Source organism: Phoenix dactylifera, chromosome 3 (genome assembly GCF_051530095.1).
Source record: "Phoenix dactylifera cultivar Ajwa chromosome 3, Ajwa_hap1_PhDact_Kaust_v1.1, whole genome shotgun sequence".
Taxonomy (NCBI): Eukaryota; Viridiplantae; Streptophyta; class Magnoliopsida; order Arecales; family Arecaceae; genus Phoenix; species Phoenix dactylifera.
This window is the reverse complement of record NC_143192.1, coordinates 55,879,054-55,897,502: the sequence shown is the minus strand read 5'-3', so window position 1 is coordinate 55,897,502 and position 18,449 is coordinate 55,879,054. Positions and strand designations below refer to the sequence as shown.

Sequence of the window (18,449 nt, the reverse complement as noted above, 5' to 3'; positions counted from 1 at the left end):
ATTTTGTTTGCTATATTCATATCCGTCAAATATCAGGCGGCGATATATCAAAAAAATAAAAAAAAAATGTCAGAAAAAACTAGCATAATTCAAAATTGTTAATGTTTATATCGATCCTTATAGAATAGAAATTTTCTTTTTTCTTTTTATTAATTTAAAAGTTGTTTCCAGTCCTAGAGCCAAAAATATGGATACATCCCCAACATAAGCCTCCACCACAACCGTATCTCAAAATAAAATCAAACAACAATCGGCTGCATGGTCATTATTTTTCCAAAACTAAGAGATTCTAAAATCATTTTTCTTTAAGAATACTCCTTCAGGGGTGTTCACAATCATCAAACACATCATGCAAAATCAACGCTATTATATATAATAGAGGGAAAAATGTGTCATCCAGCCCACAGCTAAAAGGCCGCCCAGTTTCGGCTCAGTAAACACCAACAACAATCGGATGAATCTTCATCTCGACTTTCGCCGGAAGCTTTACCAACTCCGAACACTTGCCAACCAAGTTCGAGGTGCCTCTAGACAAACACCGACGCGTCCCGACCAAGTTCGGGACGCCAAACCTCCAGCGGTACGCTCAGATCTTCGAGCTCGAGGCGCACCTCCGAGCACACCCCGGAGCCCACGAAACCGAGCTACTCTCAGTATCTGCCAGGCCGACATCGTCAAACGTATGACATGACTACTTAACGAATTCGGCCTCGTCAGCGACCGCACCAGCGTACGAGCCCATGCCCACCTACGCGGCCGTACTCCACCACACTACCGCGTCATGCCTCCATAACCGACTAATAGCAGTCAAACGGCACCGTGACTACTCCAGTCATACCCTACTGTGACTGTCAACGCCCTACTGTTCTTGAGAACGGGCTGTACCGCACGTCACCTGCCCATATGGGCTGCACATCATCTGGTTCAGAACCATACCCCCTCATGATGGGGACTGACAGTACCTCCGTCACCCGGACCACTCCACTAAGGCTATAAATAGCTCGGTCAGGTAATTCCGAAGGGACTCTTTTTTTGGATAGGCCTACAAAACTCCACTCTAACTTGAACGCGAAGGACCCTCACCGGAACCCTCACCAGTGAGGCTTTGTGCAGGTTCGCCGCCCCGCGGAAGGTGGCGCTCGTCCTCTTCCTCCACTCACCGGCAGCTCCCTCGACTCCGCCGGCATGGTCATCCTCGGGCCAGATTTGAACCACAACAATATATATGTAGGAAAAGATCATATTTTGCTTTTGCTGCTTTTCCAACAAATCAAAAAAAAAAAACTCTTAACTGTAGCTTCAATTTTTCCTTGCCAAAACCTTGCCCCCTTTGCATAGATTCCTGCGAGCCAATGAAGATAACACGCTGCAAACCGAGAAAGACACCGCCTTTACATACAAAAAAAAGTGACAGCATTTATTTCTTGTTCTTTCCCATTGTGGAAAATACAATCAAATAATTCCAAAACTACAAAATTCAAGAGATGGGCAAACTGCTCTTACACGGACAACGATCAAACGACACACTGAATATACAATAAAGCCACGAGATCATGCAGAGTGCCTTTGGTAGATGTATTTCGTTCTTGGATCAACAATTACACCCTTCCCTCCATTCACCTCAAGATCATGTCTGGAAAAGAAAAAGAAAAAAGACACTATTCAATAACCAAATTCTCCATGAATTATGCATCAATTTATTTAAAGTAACATAAGGGTTATGGTACACTCACTGGAACACAAAGTCGGGAATAGTCAACTGCTCTCGAGGCACATATCTGAACAGCTGCAAAAGTCGATCAACATATACTACTTTTTTCCACACCTACATACAATGATTAAAAAAGTCACTTATAATGAGAACAATATAAGCTTTATTGGTTAATCTAAGCCACCAATAGAAGGCGCATGCGTGCGTTTGTGCGTGTGCGCACAAGAGAGAGAGAGAGAGAGAGAGAGAGAGAGAGAGAGAGAGAGAGAGAACTTCTCCATCAACAAATAGCTGCAATGCGAAGATTGCAGCCCTCAGACCCAGGGTTGGATGGAGAACATAAATTGCCTGCAAATGTCAAGGGAATGATCACTTTAAACATGGCAATGGATCTTGCATGGGCCCAAATAAATATACCAAGTTGAAATTAGGTACAAACATGTAGATTACGCTTGTGTTTTCGACCAAGTATCTGCTGTAAACGCTTCATCCATCCCAGATCTGGTTGCCTGTTATTTTACATAATTAGCATAAAAGAGACTAAATTAAGAAAAGAAGCAAATAATAATTCCACCAAATGGAGGTTTACAGGCAATAGAAATCCAAAGCTATAATGTGACAGGCAAAACTCTGCATCAAATGGCAGGCATCAGAAAACCAGTTAAATCCAATCTTTGTGACCACAATTGGTAGATATAATCCAAGATGTCCAGTCTTGGGGAGACTGAGCTATGTGTATCTCCAAAAAGGAGCCAGAGCACCGAGCTATGTATATCTCCAAGTGTAAAAGACATTTTTAAGTGTGCTACTTTCAGGATTCCAATTAATCCATAGCATACTTACAACTGTAAATTTGCTGCAGAATGAAAATAGACAATTGTGTAAGGCTTCTGAAGCAAGGGTTCAAACTCCTGTAGATTGAATATAATATTAGTCTCGCGGATATTACCATGGAGAGTGAAAACATAGATGAAGAGTATCATAAGATGCAAACTAAGCAAAGTAACTCCAGCATAATCTTAAGAGCAACATAAGATGAAGAGTGAAACAAATGCTACATTCCTCTTGCAATGACAATATCCACCAGACTACAAACAATGGAACAATATTCCATTTGCTATTGTTATTGACCAAGTTGTCGTTAAAAAACTTCCGCTCTAATTAGCCAGAACTCCCTGAAAAAGGTATACATGCTAATGAACTATAACCATACCATCAAGACTTGGCGGTTGAGAACTATTTTTAACATCAGTACATGATAAAATAGTGGCAACGTAAACTAATAGCAATGCTGATAAGATTATTTGCAACTTTGAGATTAATGGTTCAAGTGATCTATCATTGTTTTGTGCAAATGTATGGAGATGATCACTTGCTTGGGCGTGAATGGAAAGATACACAAACACATACTCTACAACTAACCTGGATTTAAAAGTTTTGATGTTGTGAGAAAGAATGCCAAAGATCCGTTTAGATTAGAATATTGTAAAGATCTTTGAAATAGAATTTCTGATACCAACTTCATGAACAATGTATACCAACTTCATGAACAATGTATACAGAGATAATTTACGCAATTTCTACTAATTGTTCTAAAACTTTATTTCCAATATCAAATTAAGGCGAATCATCCATCATGACCTAAAAAATTGTGAGGACAAATGTGCTGTTTTTGTTAGTTCCAGAATTAGAATTTCAGAAATGTGTTCATTTTTTGACCTACACAAACCTGATAAACAAATGGCTAGTGATTGGTTCCAAAACCTCAAGCTATGATTAGGTTTCACAAAGCCAACACAATCAATCTGGCATGGGTCATGCATTTTTTATTTTGTGCTGGTTTCAGGCCAAGCAACTTGATGCAGAATTATAAAAGGTCAAGTTCTTGCAATGACAAGAACATTTAGATTAAGCTGGCCTGCTTACCTATAGCCCATGCACAATCTACAACCACTACAGGCATCATTCCCTCTTTTGATTAAAAATCACCACAATGGTATGTCAACAATGAGTTACAGTGAGATATTCCACAATACCTCATGAATGACAAACCAACTGTGATTTTGCCCTCGTTGCCTCTCTCCCTTTTGGTGAAGTGGTGAAATTGGGTTCTACTCATTGAAACAAGAAATAAGTAGAAGATTTAAGAAAGAAAAGGTTTGTTAAACTGTTGTCATCTGGGAAACTCTTAATTCTTTATTTACCAAACAGTTTAACAATTTAATATGAGAAGCTATGGGTTCAATAGACAGAGAAACACGGTCAGCTTTGTTTTTTTTTTTAAGTATTTTATGATTTAAAACTTGATTTTCGACTATTTTTTCTAACATGTCAATTTAGGCCAATGTGGAGCCCGCTTTTTTGTGGGGCAAATGGGCTGGGTCCAGTTAAGCCTATGCAGATGGGTACGTGTCAAGGAATAATGAAATGTGCGAGTCACTCTAGGATTACTTAAGCCTTTTGCTGCACTGAAATTTTGTGATTTACATGGTACTGGAATCAATAGGTAATTCAAGCGGCATTTATCAAGGCCCACTGAATTTCAACTGAAAAAGAAATGATTTCAAGGCCATTTTATTGAGGTAGATGAAAGGACCACCTTGTCGCAAAAGACCCTGATTAAATTATTAAAACTTAAAGCATGAAATTTATCCATTATTAGCAATTAGAGAAAGTTCACAATTATGTTGCTGAGAATTTTGCGGAAAATTATTGCAAATTAACAATCTAAAGTGCAAAACATAAGCCAAACAGATCTAGAAGAGCAAATAATGTGATTCAGCATATGACTTGTTACCTTCACTACATAGAGAACAAAACGTTCCAAATCAAGACACCGTAAAAGAAAGTGAGCTCCTACAACAACCATTACAGGACGTCCCTCACTGTCTACTCCACCACGATAACTGAAATTAATAAGCAAAATATATTAAAGATATGATAATGACCAAAATCAACTTCATTAGAATACAAGAGATTTTAGCATATGCATTTACAGCCAATATAGAAAGGAGGAACTTACACAATTTTCATTTCAGCAATCTCTGAAAGGTTAAGAGAATTTGCTTTAGCAAGATATCTAGAATGAAGTGAGTACTCCTCAGCTGCAGATAATGGAGGGCCACCTAGATCACCAAATCCAAGCAGCTTAGCACAATTAAATCCACTTTGTGCTTGGGCCTTCTTTTCCCATTGCTCTTTCCGTCGCTGATCAGGGTCCTTACTCAATGACATAAACCCAGGATCCAAATATGAATCCAACTTGACAGACTTCCTGGTGGCATAGATAAATTAATGTTATTTTGAGCAATGTTTTTCTATATAGTAAGGAATTCAAATATAGTAAGCCCCAGATCCCCAACTGCACCCCCCACAACACCCAAAAAAAGAAAAGAAAAGAAAAAGAATTCAGTATTTTCCCTTTTTCAATTGCAGGAAAAGCAAACTTCACATAAAAGAGAATTATCTCAAAACTACAATCCCTGCTTCTCCAACCAATTATAAGAAAAGGAAAATAAGCCAAAGAGTGCTGAAGCAGACACTAACCAACCTCACCGGCACACGTACAAGAGCAAAAAGCAGATAAAAAACTAGAAAGTAACTCACTCCTAGCTTAAGTCTAGTTATGCTATAATCTACAGCAAGTGGGCCAAGCCGTCTATATCTATCTTCCAGAGACAGATATAGACTCCCATCACTTCAAGGTCATTAGTCTACAGAAACAAAAAAATAGTTGGGGTCTAACCTCCTAGCCAATCATCCAATGAACCACCCCTAACAAAAGATAAGAGTTTGATCCACCGGAATTTACCTACCATGATGCACTAACAGACACTAACATAACAATGAAACCACCTTCATGATCTCTATAAACATATCCTCTAGAGTTCCTGCCAAAGCAGTGATCTCTCCCATCCCCACCGAGTGACTTCTTGTTCTTCCATTGAGTATCCTCTATAGAATAAATTACAGAAAATTTGAATCATTGCAAATAATGTACCATCGGGACAGCCTCCAACTAGCAAGATGACAAATGTCATTCGGACCCTCCTTACTGGCTCCAACATTAATAGAATATCATTCAACATATTAGCTTTCTTGTTTTCAGTTTTTTCTTAAACACTAGTAACATTTGTATAACAATGAAAAATGATACATACACTTCAAGCCATCACTAGTCATTTCACTATTAAGGTCCTTTTTATATATATAAAGACCAGGACACTTGAGGAATTATCATGAGACTCTTCAAAGACAAAAGGATTGGACATATATTGCTGACCAACTAACAGGCTGGATAGTGTGTATAAGAATGAAAGCTCTCCATATCATGCAACTCAAACTTGAAAAATCAGATCACAGTTGTAAGAGTTTCAAATTAGCTCCCATGTGTGCACATCAATTTGCATATAATGAACAAGACCTTGATAATATATTAAATTATCATAATTTAAAGCTTCATGTGATTTCCAGCATTCAATTATATAGTGATATTATATATGTATGATATGTATGTGTAATAATGTTTTTGTTAGAGGTTTAGGAGTCTGCTTTTATCAAAAATAGAATATATTTTTCCATATTTCATCAGAGCATTTAAGTATTGTACTCTTTTAACCTGTGAACTTTCAAGCTATGATCACATTACATTTTGATAAATTGAATATAATGTTTAAAATTCCATAATATATTGAGTCAAGTCACAATCACATGGTAACTTTGTGCGGTATATTTTTAGCATGAACAATCTGCTTAAATGATCTGGCCTGGAACATCATAACTTAACCATAAATATATGTAAGATTTTTTAATGCACCCTTAGAAACTAGCATCTGACAGATAAACACTTGTAAAACCAATATGGGTGCATAAATCCTTGAAAAGAAATTAAATTGCGCATATGCAGCCCTTACATAGGTCTCCATTAGCTAAACCTACTTTAAGTTTGGGGTTAAACAGATGAAGAAATCAAAACCGAGCATAAGCCCTAGTAAATCAAGTGTTATTATGCGTTCTGACTCCATAACTTTAAATTTCTGAGCTATGAAATAAAAAAATCAAAATACATAAGATGAAAACTCAAATTACATTCCTGGTTGATATGGTCAAGTTATTATGATAACGGCAAGTGATGCATTACTAATTTACTATATTATGTAACATGATTATCCTAGAAAGTTCTGCCGTCTTGGATTAGATATGACAACGAACTCCTTTCTATTGTCAAATAATTCTACTATCACTTATTACTAAAGGAAAAGAACTTCAGGAATGGCCTCCTTATTCTTGATTTTGGAGAGACAAATTTACAAGATCCAAGTATCCATCTGTACAAAAAAGTTTCCCATTCAAGGCGATGATTGTCATCTTTATATCCTATAATTCTTATCTTTTACACAATTCTACAAGCATTTATCTTGAAGAGATAATTTTTTAACCATGTATTTCATTCAATCCACTATTTATTCATGATTATCAAAAGTCTCCTCACAATATAACCTTTCGGGTACCCAAAATCTATTTATAGCTCAGCAAAACCATCAACCAATAACCTTTCCTAGTTCCTCCAATTCTCCTGTTGCTTCCCTAATAATAATCCACTTTCAAGCTATCAATCTCCTCATCAAGGTGAAAATCAAAATTTTAAGTTGCATCTCTATCACCTTTAGCCAAACTAAACCCTCTCACACAACCTCACGACCTAACAAGTCATTTTCTTAAGACCCTATTTTCATTCAGTGTATGTTCCAAGATCTGTTATCAATCTCTTGCCCTTTAATACCTTCCTTTTATTCTCCTCTTGCCCTCCCTAATAATAATCAGCTTTTAAGTAATCAATCTCCTCATCAAGGTGAAAACAAGCAAATAATTAAGATGCATCTCTATCGCCTTTAGCCAAATGAAACCCTTCCCCCTTGTTCTCACACAATCTCAAAACCCGACAAGTCATTTTTTTAACACCTTCCCTCTTTCCATTTAGCATATGTGCCAAGGTCTCTAATTCCTCAATCCTACAAGTAGGTAAGCAGCAGGCTAGGCTGATACTTATTTGTAGTCTGATTGAAGCATAGAAGATAATTTTATACCCATGAGTTGTTTGAGCAATAGTATTATACTTCGCAAACTCTTTATTACTTTCTGAAGCTCACTATGTATAAACAATGGAATGGGTGGTTTAAATTTGATTTTCGGACATAATGAGAAGGGAAAACTATTGCAAAAAGATTATTTGTCTCAATAGTGAGTCAGTGCCCAAATAATCGGTACTTTATTTTCCATATTTTGTTATTTTGATGGGTGCCTAATAAGCAAAGCTCCTTGGGGATCCTTCTGCACTTTCACATGATACTCATTAGTTTTCTATTAGTTTCTGTTCACATACTAAATCAAAATTATGCTTTATAATAATAAGAACATAGTATCCATGCAGAGCGAACTTGAGCATGGGAATACGGTTCACTAAGATAATGTCATAAAATAGGAAGTTATTGGAATACATCTCGTAGGTTTTTAAATTGAAAAAGAGTAAGAACTGGTGGTCCATACATGGACATTAAGAATGTGGAGATCATGCCAAGGCCTGGCTTTCAGATCAAAGAATTGGAAACTAGCTTAAGGCTAGCACAAGAGAATAACCAAAAAACAGAAAAAAATCTTTGGAACTGTCTTACAGGCTACTGAAAACTAATTAAACCAAAGATTTTGGTACTGACTGTTTCATTGTCAATCCAACATCAGCAACAGGAGAATCAGCCAGGGATGCTGAAGGTTTTGGAATAGATGCTGACACTGCGGGCAATGGTTTTATTCTAATCTTTCGTTCATCTATTACTGTCTCACCATTCTCGTCTCCTACATCTGATGGAAGCTTGGACATTGCAATCTCTTCTTCATGCCGATCCCTAGGGAAATAAAGTGGAAGCAATCTGCATAATGAACTGGTGTCAGAATAGAAACCAATGAAGCAAAAGAAGAATATTGTCAAATGATATTAGAGACTTTCAAAGCAAGAGACTAGTTATGGCATAAAAGACAGATCACAGTATATAAATTTCAATTGAAACCTAAATATCTTGATCTGGATGCCACATTTCCTTTTCATATATGAGACATGTAGAAGCAGGTACCTTTTATATATTTCTGTATCAGATGATGTGGTAGTGCAAAAAACAACTGCAGTTATTTTGTCTTTCTGCTTCTCCAGAAACCGCCTGACAGTCCCTAGCCCATTCTCAAAACAAAACTAATATCAGTGAAACAAAATGACAAGAAAGAAATTGCATACAAGCAAATGCAAAAATATTGCACACATTATATGCGAGCACGTCCGTGCATATATAAGAATAGGAATTAGGTAAAATGAGAACAAAAAGGCACCATGTTCATGATAAACAACTGAGCACACAATGTTAAAGCATTTTGCATCACTCACTTATTGCAACATGTGCAGCTGGCTCACGAGGGTAGTTTTTCGCCTCTGTATATATACAGCCTGTGGCAATGCTGCATAAGGGTGTCAAACCTATAGTTAGTTTCATCTATTAGAACAAGACAGAAGCTAAGCCTATAAAATATTCAGAGTTTAAAGCATTTAAACATTTGCAGCATTCACCACACCCAACCTCTGAAGTCCATTCTCAATCAGAAGCTCCAAGCAAGAACGATAGCAGTGACTAAGTGCATTCTCAGCAGCAGTGTGGTACTTGACAGCATACTTAGGACCAACAGTATGTATAACCTTTCTGCAAGATCAAGTTGAACAAATGCTAACCTAGTCAGTGACAGTATGCACCCACAAAGCAAGCTTATATATGGATAATAGCCAAAGTCAAAATACACACAGGACCAACACCCCAAAATACGCAGGACCAACAACACTAAGTGTTCAATAATAAATCAATAAAAACAAGCTGGAGAAGTCACAAAAATAGAGAAGCATGTGTTCTGTAAGATATTTTAGAGGCATTATTGTTACTAGAATTGGCCACATAAGATGCAAGTGAGATGCTTTTCACACTGTTCCATGCAGTGCCTTGTTGGCAAGAGAAAGGAACAAAATGGAAAGGGACAATTTGGAATTAAAACTTAAAACAGGTTCAAGTCAGGGCAGAGTTAAGCTAGAACTAGCAGACTTAACCCACCTATGGTGTAAGGTTGGTCCTATATCTCACTTGTCTTCCAAAGATCTTGATGTAGAGAAAAAGTTTTAGCTTTATTTTTCTTTTGTAGTGTTGTAGGAATTATTTTTAAGGTAAACCTTTGAGTGTCTTTAAAGTCCTCAAATTGGTTGGTTAAGATCCAAGATGGTTTAGGCTATATCCATTTCAGAAAATTCATAATGTTGAATCAAATACAACCTTAGATTGATTTAAAAAGTGATTTTGTTGAACCAAAGTACGCTCAAAAAAATAATGCAGGGAAATTACTAGTAAGATGAGAGCCCTGATGAGGCTAGAAAGCATCCATTTTTCGAGCAAGAAAATATCGTTTCCTAGCCCATTCTTGGGTCTTTTAATAAGAAACCATGTTATGACATTTTTTTTCAAGATAAACCATTTTTTTTTCAACAGCTTGAGTCAAACCATTGAACGAAGAATTCATGGGACACGTAAACCTATCATTTTTAGAAAGGCTGAGGGAAGTAACCAGGCTTAGAATGCAGGGGAGGTAGAGTTGTGGTTAGTTGCAGAGAGGCAAACAAGGTGAAACATGCTTATTAAATAGGATTTGTAGGTCAACCTAGTCCTAGCTTATGATTTTTAGCATTTAAGCTTGAGAATGATGTCATAATGAGCATTTTTTTAGAGAGAGAGACCACTACAATTTACCATGTTAACTGGATAACAGGGATGATTATTTTGATGGAAGCACATTAATATGTAAATAAACACAGCTGAATGCAGAAAATCATGCCAACCACCATATCTGACTGGACTTGTGAAGAAATTTTAACACAGAAAAAGTTGTGGCTTGACTATTTATAGTGTTTTAGGATTTATTTTTTACTTGTAAACCTTTTGAGTGTATTTAAAATTCTTGAATTGGTTGTTTGTGATCCAAGATGCATCCATTTCAGAAAATTCACAGTGTCGAATCATCCAAGATGCATCCATTTCAGAAAATTCACAGTGTCGAATCAATTGTAGCCTTAGATTGATTAAAAAGTCATTTGTTGAACCAAAATATGCTAAAAAATAGTCCTAGGGAAAGCACTAGTACTAAAAAGAGTTCCTCCTTTCGGGCATGAAAACATTGTTTCCTAGCCCATTTGGCATCTTTTAGTAGGAATCCACGTCGAGTGTCATTTTTTTTAAGAAAGACAATTATTAATACAATAGTTTCTGGGTGGCCCATGAAACACTACACACAATATTTCTCAACAGCTTGTCCAAACTATTCAAAGAAGGATTCATGGGACACATAAACCTATCATATTTAATTACAAGGCTGGGGAGATGACCAGACATAGAATGGAGGGAAGGTAGACTTGTGGTTAGTTGCAGAGAGGCAATCAAGGCAAAACATATCTGTTGAATAGGACTTTTAGGACAACCTAGTTGTAGGTTAAATTATGACCAGTTTGCAGATCAAACTTACTACAGGAAAAAACATAAGTCGAAGATATTGAGATTAAGCAATATCAAAGGCTTGATAACTTAGCAGATGGAAATTTCTATCTAGGATATCTTACTTCACAGTCTCTCTAGAAATCCCCTCTGACTGCTACATCCTAAGCAGTTCCTTACTCTATTTTTCTTCCGACCTATGCTTGCGCTCGCCCAAACCTGCACCTGGTCCTGCTCTAGTTTCTGATTTTTAGCATTTAAGCTTGAGAATGATGCTATATGAGAATGATGCTATATGAGCACCTGATCCCTGTTAAGTGGATAACAGGGATTATCATATTGATGGAAGTGCATCAATACTTAAATAAACACAGCTGAATCAGAAAATCATGCTGACCAACGCAATAGATGATTTTATCCTAACTATCGACTTAGTTATCATAATGACTTGACAACTTCTGCATTATGAGTACTCCTGTTTGAGGGCTTGCAGACAACTACCTAGCAGGGAGATCATATGCGTTGGTCACTTTTGCCATTCCAGTTCGACATCCACCCTGCAGAGGAGACAAAAGTCTGATTGCTGTCAATGCTTCGACAAAACGAAGCCCAGATTAGTTGAGCTGATTAATATTTTACCTACAGTATTCCAAACTTACCAATGTAGCACATTCTTCTGCAAGACCAGGTCCAGCAGCGGCATGCAAACCAGGGCAGCTATGTGCTTCATCCAGGCTCTACCAAGCAATTTGAATAAGAAATTAGTCTTGTATCCAACTAAAAGCATCATACACTCCATATTTTGCAAGTTTGATAAGCCTTCTTTGGTAAACTATGTAGAATTTAAAACTAGTTTTACTTACAAGCAACCCTAAATGAACTCAAAAGTACCTAGAAATGTGCCAATTTTTTTCAACCCCTAAGCAGACTGCATATCAAATGCTCACCTCATTGGTGGAATTCACAACAGCATCAACCTCAAGATTCCACGGGTTGCCACGCCACAGATATATCTTCGAATTGATTTCATGATCCACGGGAAAGATCGAAACCACCCCATCACCCCCGGTCTCAGCTCCCGAAGACGACGTGAGAGGATCAGAGAAGTGGAAGAAGGGCGATGAAGTATCCCCAGCGCCGAAGGCTCGCTGGTCCGCATCGCTCCACCTCGGCACTTGATCGAGGGTCACCACCACATCTCCGCTGTCCGTCGCCATCCCGCCCCGCGTGGCACCTGTGGCCACGCGCTGGTACATCTCTCGCCCCCAAAGATCAAATCTTTATGCCTCGGCCCGCAAATTCCCCGCAACCAAGCACCAAGAACCCCACAAGATTCAATCTATTCTAGGGAATCTCGTGCTTCGATGCGCGAATCTAAAAACCCCAGTCCTGAATTCCTCCTAGAATACAAAAAAACGCATCAACGTCCACACAGAGAGCACCTCGCCTCCAAACCCTAACAACAACGCTCGGTGAGATGAATCAAGAAGAAACCCTATTGAACTCCGAATTGAGAGAACCGAATGAAATTTTTGATCAAAAGGCAGGACCTTACTCCTCGGAAACGCGTCGCTGCTCGAAGCTCTCCGAAGATCCGGAAGCTTCGGGTGATTGGACCCCAACCGAGCGAGATTTGTGCGAGAGGTGTCCACGTACTCACCGTTTCCGATCGAGGCCGGAACCCTAGGATTGGGCTCCCGCCGAAGGAATAAAGTATAACGAGACGAAATTAGACAACGAGAATTTTGGACATGATTTGTTCCGAAAATATAAACAGGAACAGTCTAAGTAAATAGTATGTGGGGTATTTGTTACCAAAAAAAAAAAATCCTTATCTAGTTATTTTATATAATAGAAAATTTTGCACAGTGAATTTTGTCCGATTAAGATGATGATTGTGTTAGTATTTCCTGATTAAAATTTCCTGACCTTCCTTGGATATAATAAATTAACTACACAGGATTCAAAACTGACCGTCTTAAATACTTAATAATCTTATATTTGTTGTATCAGCCAAGATTTTGTTGGGACCTCCAAAATTTAAGAAATATTTTCAATTTTTTTTGATCTTCCATGTCAAAGAATTTTGGATTTATAGCTCGTGCCATTGAGTTTAGTCTCATTGGTGTATGGCTCGTGCCAAACCCGAATAATTGTTTATTTTAGATGAAATATATTGGATCAGATTAGATTTAAATAGGATTGGAATGGGATTGGATCGAACTAGGTATAGATTAAGAGTAGAACTAAATCTCAAATAGATATTATTATTTGAAAAGCTTAGTTCCTTCATGCTAATTAAAATTGTTCGGCAACATTATAAACTCAAATTATAATTAACAATTTTACAAGAAACTATATAATAGATATAAATATAAAACATTTGATAAAATATCGAATATGAATTGGATTCCAATTAAAGTTATTAGATAGGGCTAATGAAAATCACATCCAACCGACATAACTTCAAGTTAGATAATTTTTTAGCAAGAACCACCACACGCTCTTTAATATTTTGATTCACATTAATCCCAAGCATTATACTTATCACTTAGTTGTGACTTTTTCATAATATTTCGAGTAATAAAATTGTTTTTCCAATTTCTTTCCAAGTCAAATATGTTCGACAGTAAAATTTTGATCTTAGATTGCAGTTGGTAGAGATGACTTTGGAACTATGCAGTTCATTTTATAGAACAAGTTAGCTTTGATGAAAAAATTAAATGCGCACGCAGCCATTCTCGGGCCGCGTGCGCAATAGCCAGGCGCCCGCTGCCATTTTTTCTTTTTTTTCATTTAAATTTCGCGAAATGCGTTTGTGAAAAAGATCTATTTGCCCCTGCACAATTATCCCTATAAATACCCCTTGATTTCATTTCTTTTGGGATACAAAAAAATTAGAGAAAAATACCAGAAAAAATCTAGAGAAAAGTTCTTTCTCTTAGTCACTTCTGATTTTTATTTTTGCAATTATATTTAGCTTATTTTATTCTCTTTATTTCGTTCTTCGCTGGATCTGAAAGTCTGATCGGATTCAATTTGGCTTCTTCCGAGACGTACCAAAGAAGAAGTTTAGGATCGTCGTATCTCTAAGGATGATTGCTGGAAGACCCGTACGTGAGGGCAAACACTTTTTTAGGACAGCGTCTACGCGCTTCGACCTGCCTTCAATCAGGCTATTTTTTTAACTTTTATTTTAAATTTAATATTAGTATATCTATAGTATTTGCAATTTTATGATTTAAATATATTAAATGAATAGGTTTATTTTGTGCTAAAATAGATTTCTTTTGTGTTAAAATAGAATTATTTTGATGCCGAATAATATATACATATATTATTTCTTTTAAGATTTTTCATTAATTGTAATTTTTAGATTTATTTGTTTATTTAGATAATATATTGCTAACAATCCAAAGAAGCGTCTGTTTATTTTTTTGTTAGTAATATATAATTCAGTAAATCATTCTAAAAGACAATAATTTGTTTAACCTCTAAGAAGTTTATCATACCTTCATTTGGACTCCTCAAGGAGTAATTTCCAGATCCTATTCAAATAAAAAATTTGAAAATTGGTTAATACATAATAATTAATTCAATTTTTTTTTGACACTATTAGTTAGTGGATATAATCACTAAAATCACACAAATTCAATTTTTACAAAAGCCTAAGTGCAAACTTAAATTTGTTGTTACGAATTAACCAAATTTTAGTGCAATCTTTTGTCATAGACTTTTTGCCTTCATTCAGATTTCTGTCTCTTCTTTACAATCTTGAACCTATGGCCTCAAACACTAGTGACTACCTTAGTGTCAAACCTGAAAAATTTGATGGCCATAACTTTAGAAGGTGGCAGAACCAAATGCGGTTCTGACTCACCACATTAGGGTTGATCTCAGCCATAGGTGAGAGCACCACGGAAGTTGATAACGGGTCCAACCTAACTACTTCACGATATGCTACTCGCCAAAACTCAAATCGGAATTCATTCTCCTTCCACACTAAACCTTCTGCCTCCACTAGCACACCTTCTAGGACACCTGATGAAATAGACTATCATTGAATTCTAGGTGCCCTTTCTGAGAGGCTGTATGACATTTATTATACAACCAAGAGTGCCTAAGAACTTCGGAACACCCTAAAAAGCAAATATGGTCTTGATGATGTTGGGGTGAAGAGGTTTAAGGCCTCCAACTTTAATAACTTTAGGATGGTGGAATCAAAGCCTATGAATAACCAAATTCATGATTTTGAAATTCTGATCTACCAGCTTAGTGCTAATAGAACCAATTTGGATGAATTATTTCAGGTAGCCTATCTGATAGATAAACTACCAAATTTCTGATCTGATTTTGCTAAGACTCTGGGCCATACTCAAGGAGGTCTCACCCTAACTCAAGTTTTGAACTCTATTAGAATAGAAGAGCAGCATAGGCATAGGAGTAAAACCTCTACTGGACACAAGAATAATGCTTATAATGTAGAGGCCCCACCTAGGAAAAATCATAACCGACCCTTCAAAAATAAGCATTACAAAAAGAAACCTTACAACCCTAAAAACCCTAACCATCATAATGGAAAATCTATCCAATCCCAGGAGCAGAAGAAGAAGAAAGAGAATGGTGGTGTCCATTTTTGTTATGTATGTGGTCGGACCAACCATTTGTCTCCCCAGCGCTTCTATAAGAAGACTGCACCTCTTTAATCCAAGAAAAAGGGTTCACACACAACCAGTGCTCAAGTCAACATGGTGACTTCCGGCGCTGGCTCCTCTGAGACAGCTTTCAGGTCTATTTTCTTCACTCCTGAAGTTAACATGACTTTACAAGCACTTGATTGGTGGATTGATACCGGAGCTGGTATTCATATTTGTTCGGATCGCTCCTGATTTTTCTCTTACCAGGTCTCAAGTGGAGGAGCTGTGATCATGGAAAACAGCTCGGAGGCGCGTATGCTAGGAGTAGGACGAGTGGACTTAAAGCTTACATCTGAAAAAGTTCTGTTCCTGTACGGCGTCCAACATGTTCCGGTTGTTAGAAGAAACCTCATTAGTGGTTCCTTGCTTATCCAGTAAGGCTATCGTCTTATTTTTAAGTCTAATAAAGTTGTAATTTCTCATGGTATAATGTTTAAGTGAAGGATTGTATAAGTTGAATATTATAGCTCCTTCAATGAACGAAAATTCTTTGATTATGAATATAGAACCTCCTTCTATTTAGCATGGTAGATTAGGTCATGTAAATTATAATTCAATTAAGCAACTTATGAACCTAAATCTAATACCAAAAAGTGATATTAAGAACCATGAGAAATGTCAAATTTGTGTAGAAGCCAAACTCCCTAGGAAGCCTTTTAAATCTATTAATAGGGATTCAGATCTATTAGAGTTGATCCATAGTGATATTTGTAACTCGGGTAGAACTTCTAGGGGAGGTAACAGATACTTTGTAACCTTCATAGATGATCTATCCAAGTTCTGTTATATCTACCTAATTAAAACCAAGGATGAGGTGCTTAGCAAATTAAGATTTTTAAGATCGAAGCTGAGAACCAATAGGAGAAGAAAATTAAAATTCTTAGATTAAATCGGAGAGGTGAATATACATCAAATGACATAACTCAATTTTGTGAAGATTATGAAATCATTCATGAAGTGACTGCACCATATTCTGCCCAATCAAATTGAGTAGCAAAAAGGAAGAATAGGACTTTAATGGATATGGTTAACTCCATGCTTATAAGCTCAGGAGTACCAGAGAATTTGTGGGAGGAAGCTCTAGTTTCAGCCGGTTATATCCTCAATAGGATTTTCTCTAAAAATAATGATCTAACCCCATATGAAGTTTGGAAACATAGAAAACCTAATCTTAGTTATTTGAAAGTGTGGGGGTGCTTAGCAAAAGTGAAAATATCTGATTTTAAAAAAAAAGAAAATAGGACCTAAAACAGTGGATGCAATATTAATAAGATATGCAGCCAATAGTAATGCCAATAGATTTCTGGTGATTAATTCAGAAGAAAATGATATTAGTAACAACACCATCATAGAAGCCAGAGATGCATAAAATTTTGCTATAGTAGATAGTGATATAGCTGGTAGCTCTAGTAGAATAAGGACAAGTCAAATAGAAGTAGAAGCAGAACCTAGAATGAGTAAGAGATCCAGGGTAGAGAAAACATTTGGAGATGATTTCTATACTTTTCTTATAGAAGACTCTCCAACTACCTTTGAGGACACAATGAAATCCTTGTATTCACCTTTTTGGAGAGAAGATGTGGACAATGAGATGCAGTCAATTATCCAAAATCATACTTGGAAATTAACTGATCTTCCTCCTGGCTGTAAAATTATAAGGTGTAAATGGATCTTTAAGAAGAAACTTAGGCCTGATGGCTCTGTAGATAAATTTAAGGTTAGAATAGTTGCCAAGAATTTTACTCAGAGATCTGGGGTAACTTTCTTTGATGTTTACGCACGTGTAACTAGGATTACAACTATTAGGGTTCTTATAGCATTAGCCTCCATCCATAGATTAATAATTCATCAGATGGATGTCAAGACAGCTTTTCTAAATGGAGACTTAAATAAATAAATCTATATGGACCAGCTAAAGAAATTTGTAATCTCAGGCCAAGAAAATAAAGTTTGCAGACTAGTCAGATCTCTCTATGGTTTTAAACAAGCACCCAAGCAATAGCACTTGAAATTTGATGAAACCATAATGATATTTGGATTTGAAATCAATAGCACAGACAAATTTGTATATCATAAGAGAGTTGGACACAAATTTGTGATCTTACGTAATCAATAATAAATAATTAATTAACAATTATCAAATAAATCTAATATAGGATTTATTAATAATTAACATATTTATTTATATATCAAAATACACTAAATTTTATTTATAATAATTAATCTATTCTCTCTCCGCTCCGACTCCCGTCAATGGTTAGTGTACTTAAGACTTCCTACTCTCTCTATAAATTTTCATTAGACTGTCGATAAAATATGGCTTCTTACATCATCGATCTACTCGTTACTTCATAGTTTCCTACCTAATATGTTAAAAGAAAACAAGAAGTTCTCTAATTAGCTGAAGTATTCTCAGCATTGAATTACCTACAACTGGCTTGCAACAGTTAGTCTCTCTGCATGTTTCATCCTCGA

The 18,449-nt window shown here is 36.6% G+C and overlaps 1 protein-coding gene across 8 annotated transcripts; it reads right to left on the bottom strand.

Annotated features, from left to right (window-relative positions):
* Positions 1-1,205: 1,205 nt before the first annotated feature.
* On the bottom strand, positions 1,206-13,058 carry LOC103708421 (uncharacterized). 8 transcript variants are annotated; one of them, XM_088719245.2, is made up of 16 exons: positions 12,828-13,058; positions 12,225-12,677; positions 11,937-12,014; positions 11,779-11,834; positions 9,334-9,453; positions 9,144-9,214; positions 8,839-8,932; positions 8,425-8,637; positions 4,734-4,985; positions 4,509-4,617; positions 2,555-2,622; positions 2,151-2,220; positions 1,985-2,059; positions 1,734-1,825; positions 1,504-1,633; positions 1,206-1,389 (listed from the first exon to the last, which is right to left on the bottom strand). In XM_088719245.2, exons 2-15 carry the CDS (start codon positions 12,531-12,533, stop codon positions 1,552-1,554), a joined length of 1,689 nt encoding a protein of 562 aa, XP_088575371.1. In that variant the 5' UTR covers positions 12,534-12,677; positions 12,828-13,058; the 3' UTR covers positions 1,206-1,389; positions 1,504-1,551. The 8 variants fall into 8 exon arrangements, with proteins under 8 accessions (XP_088575371.1, XP_088575372.1, XP_088575369.1 ...); XM_088719246.2 differs by having other exon boundaries at positions 1,206-1,366; XM_088719243.2 differs by having other exon boundaries at positions 12,833-13,058.
* Positions 13,059-18,449: the final 5,391 nt, after the last annotated feature.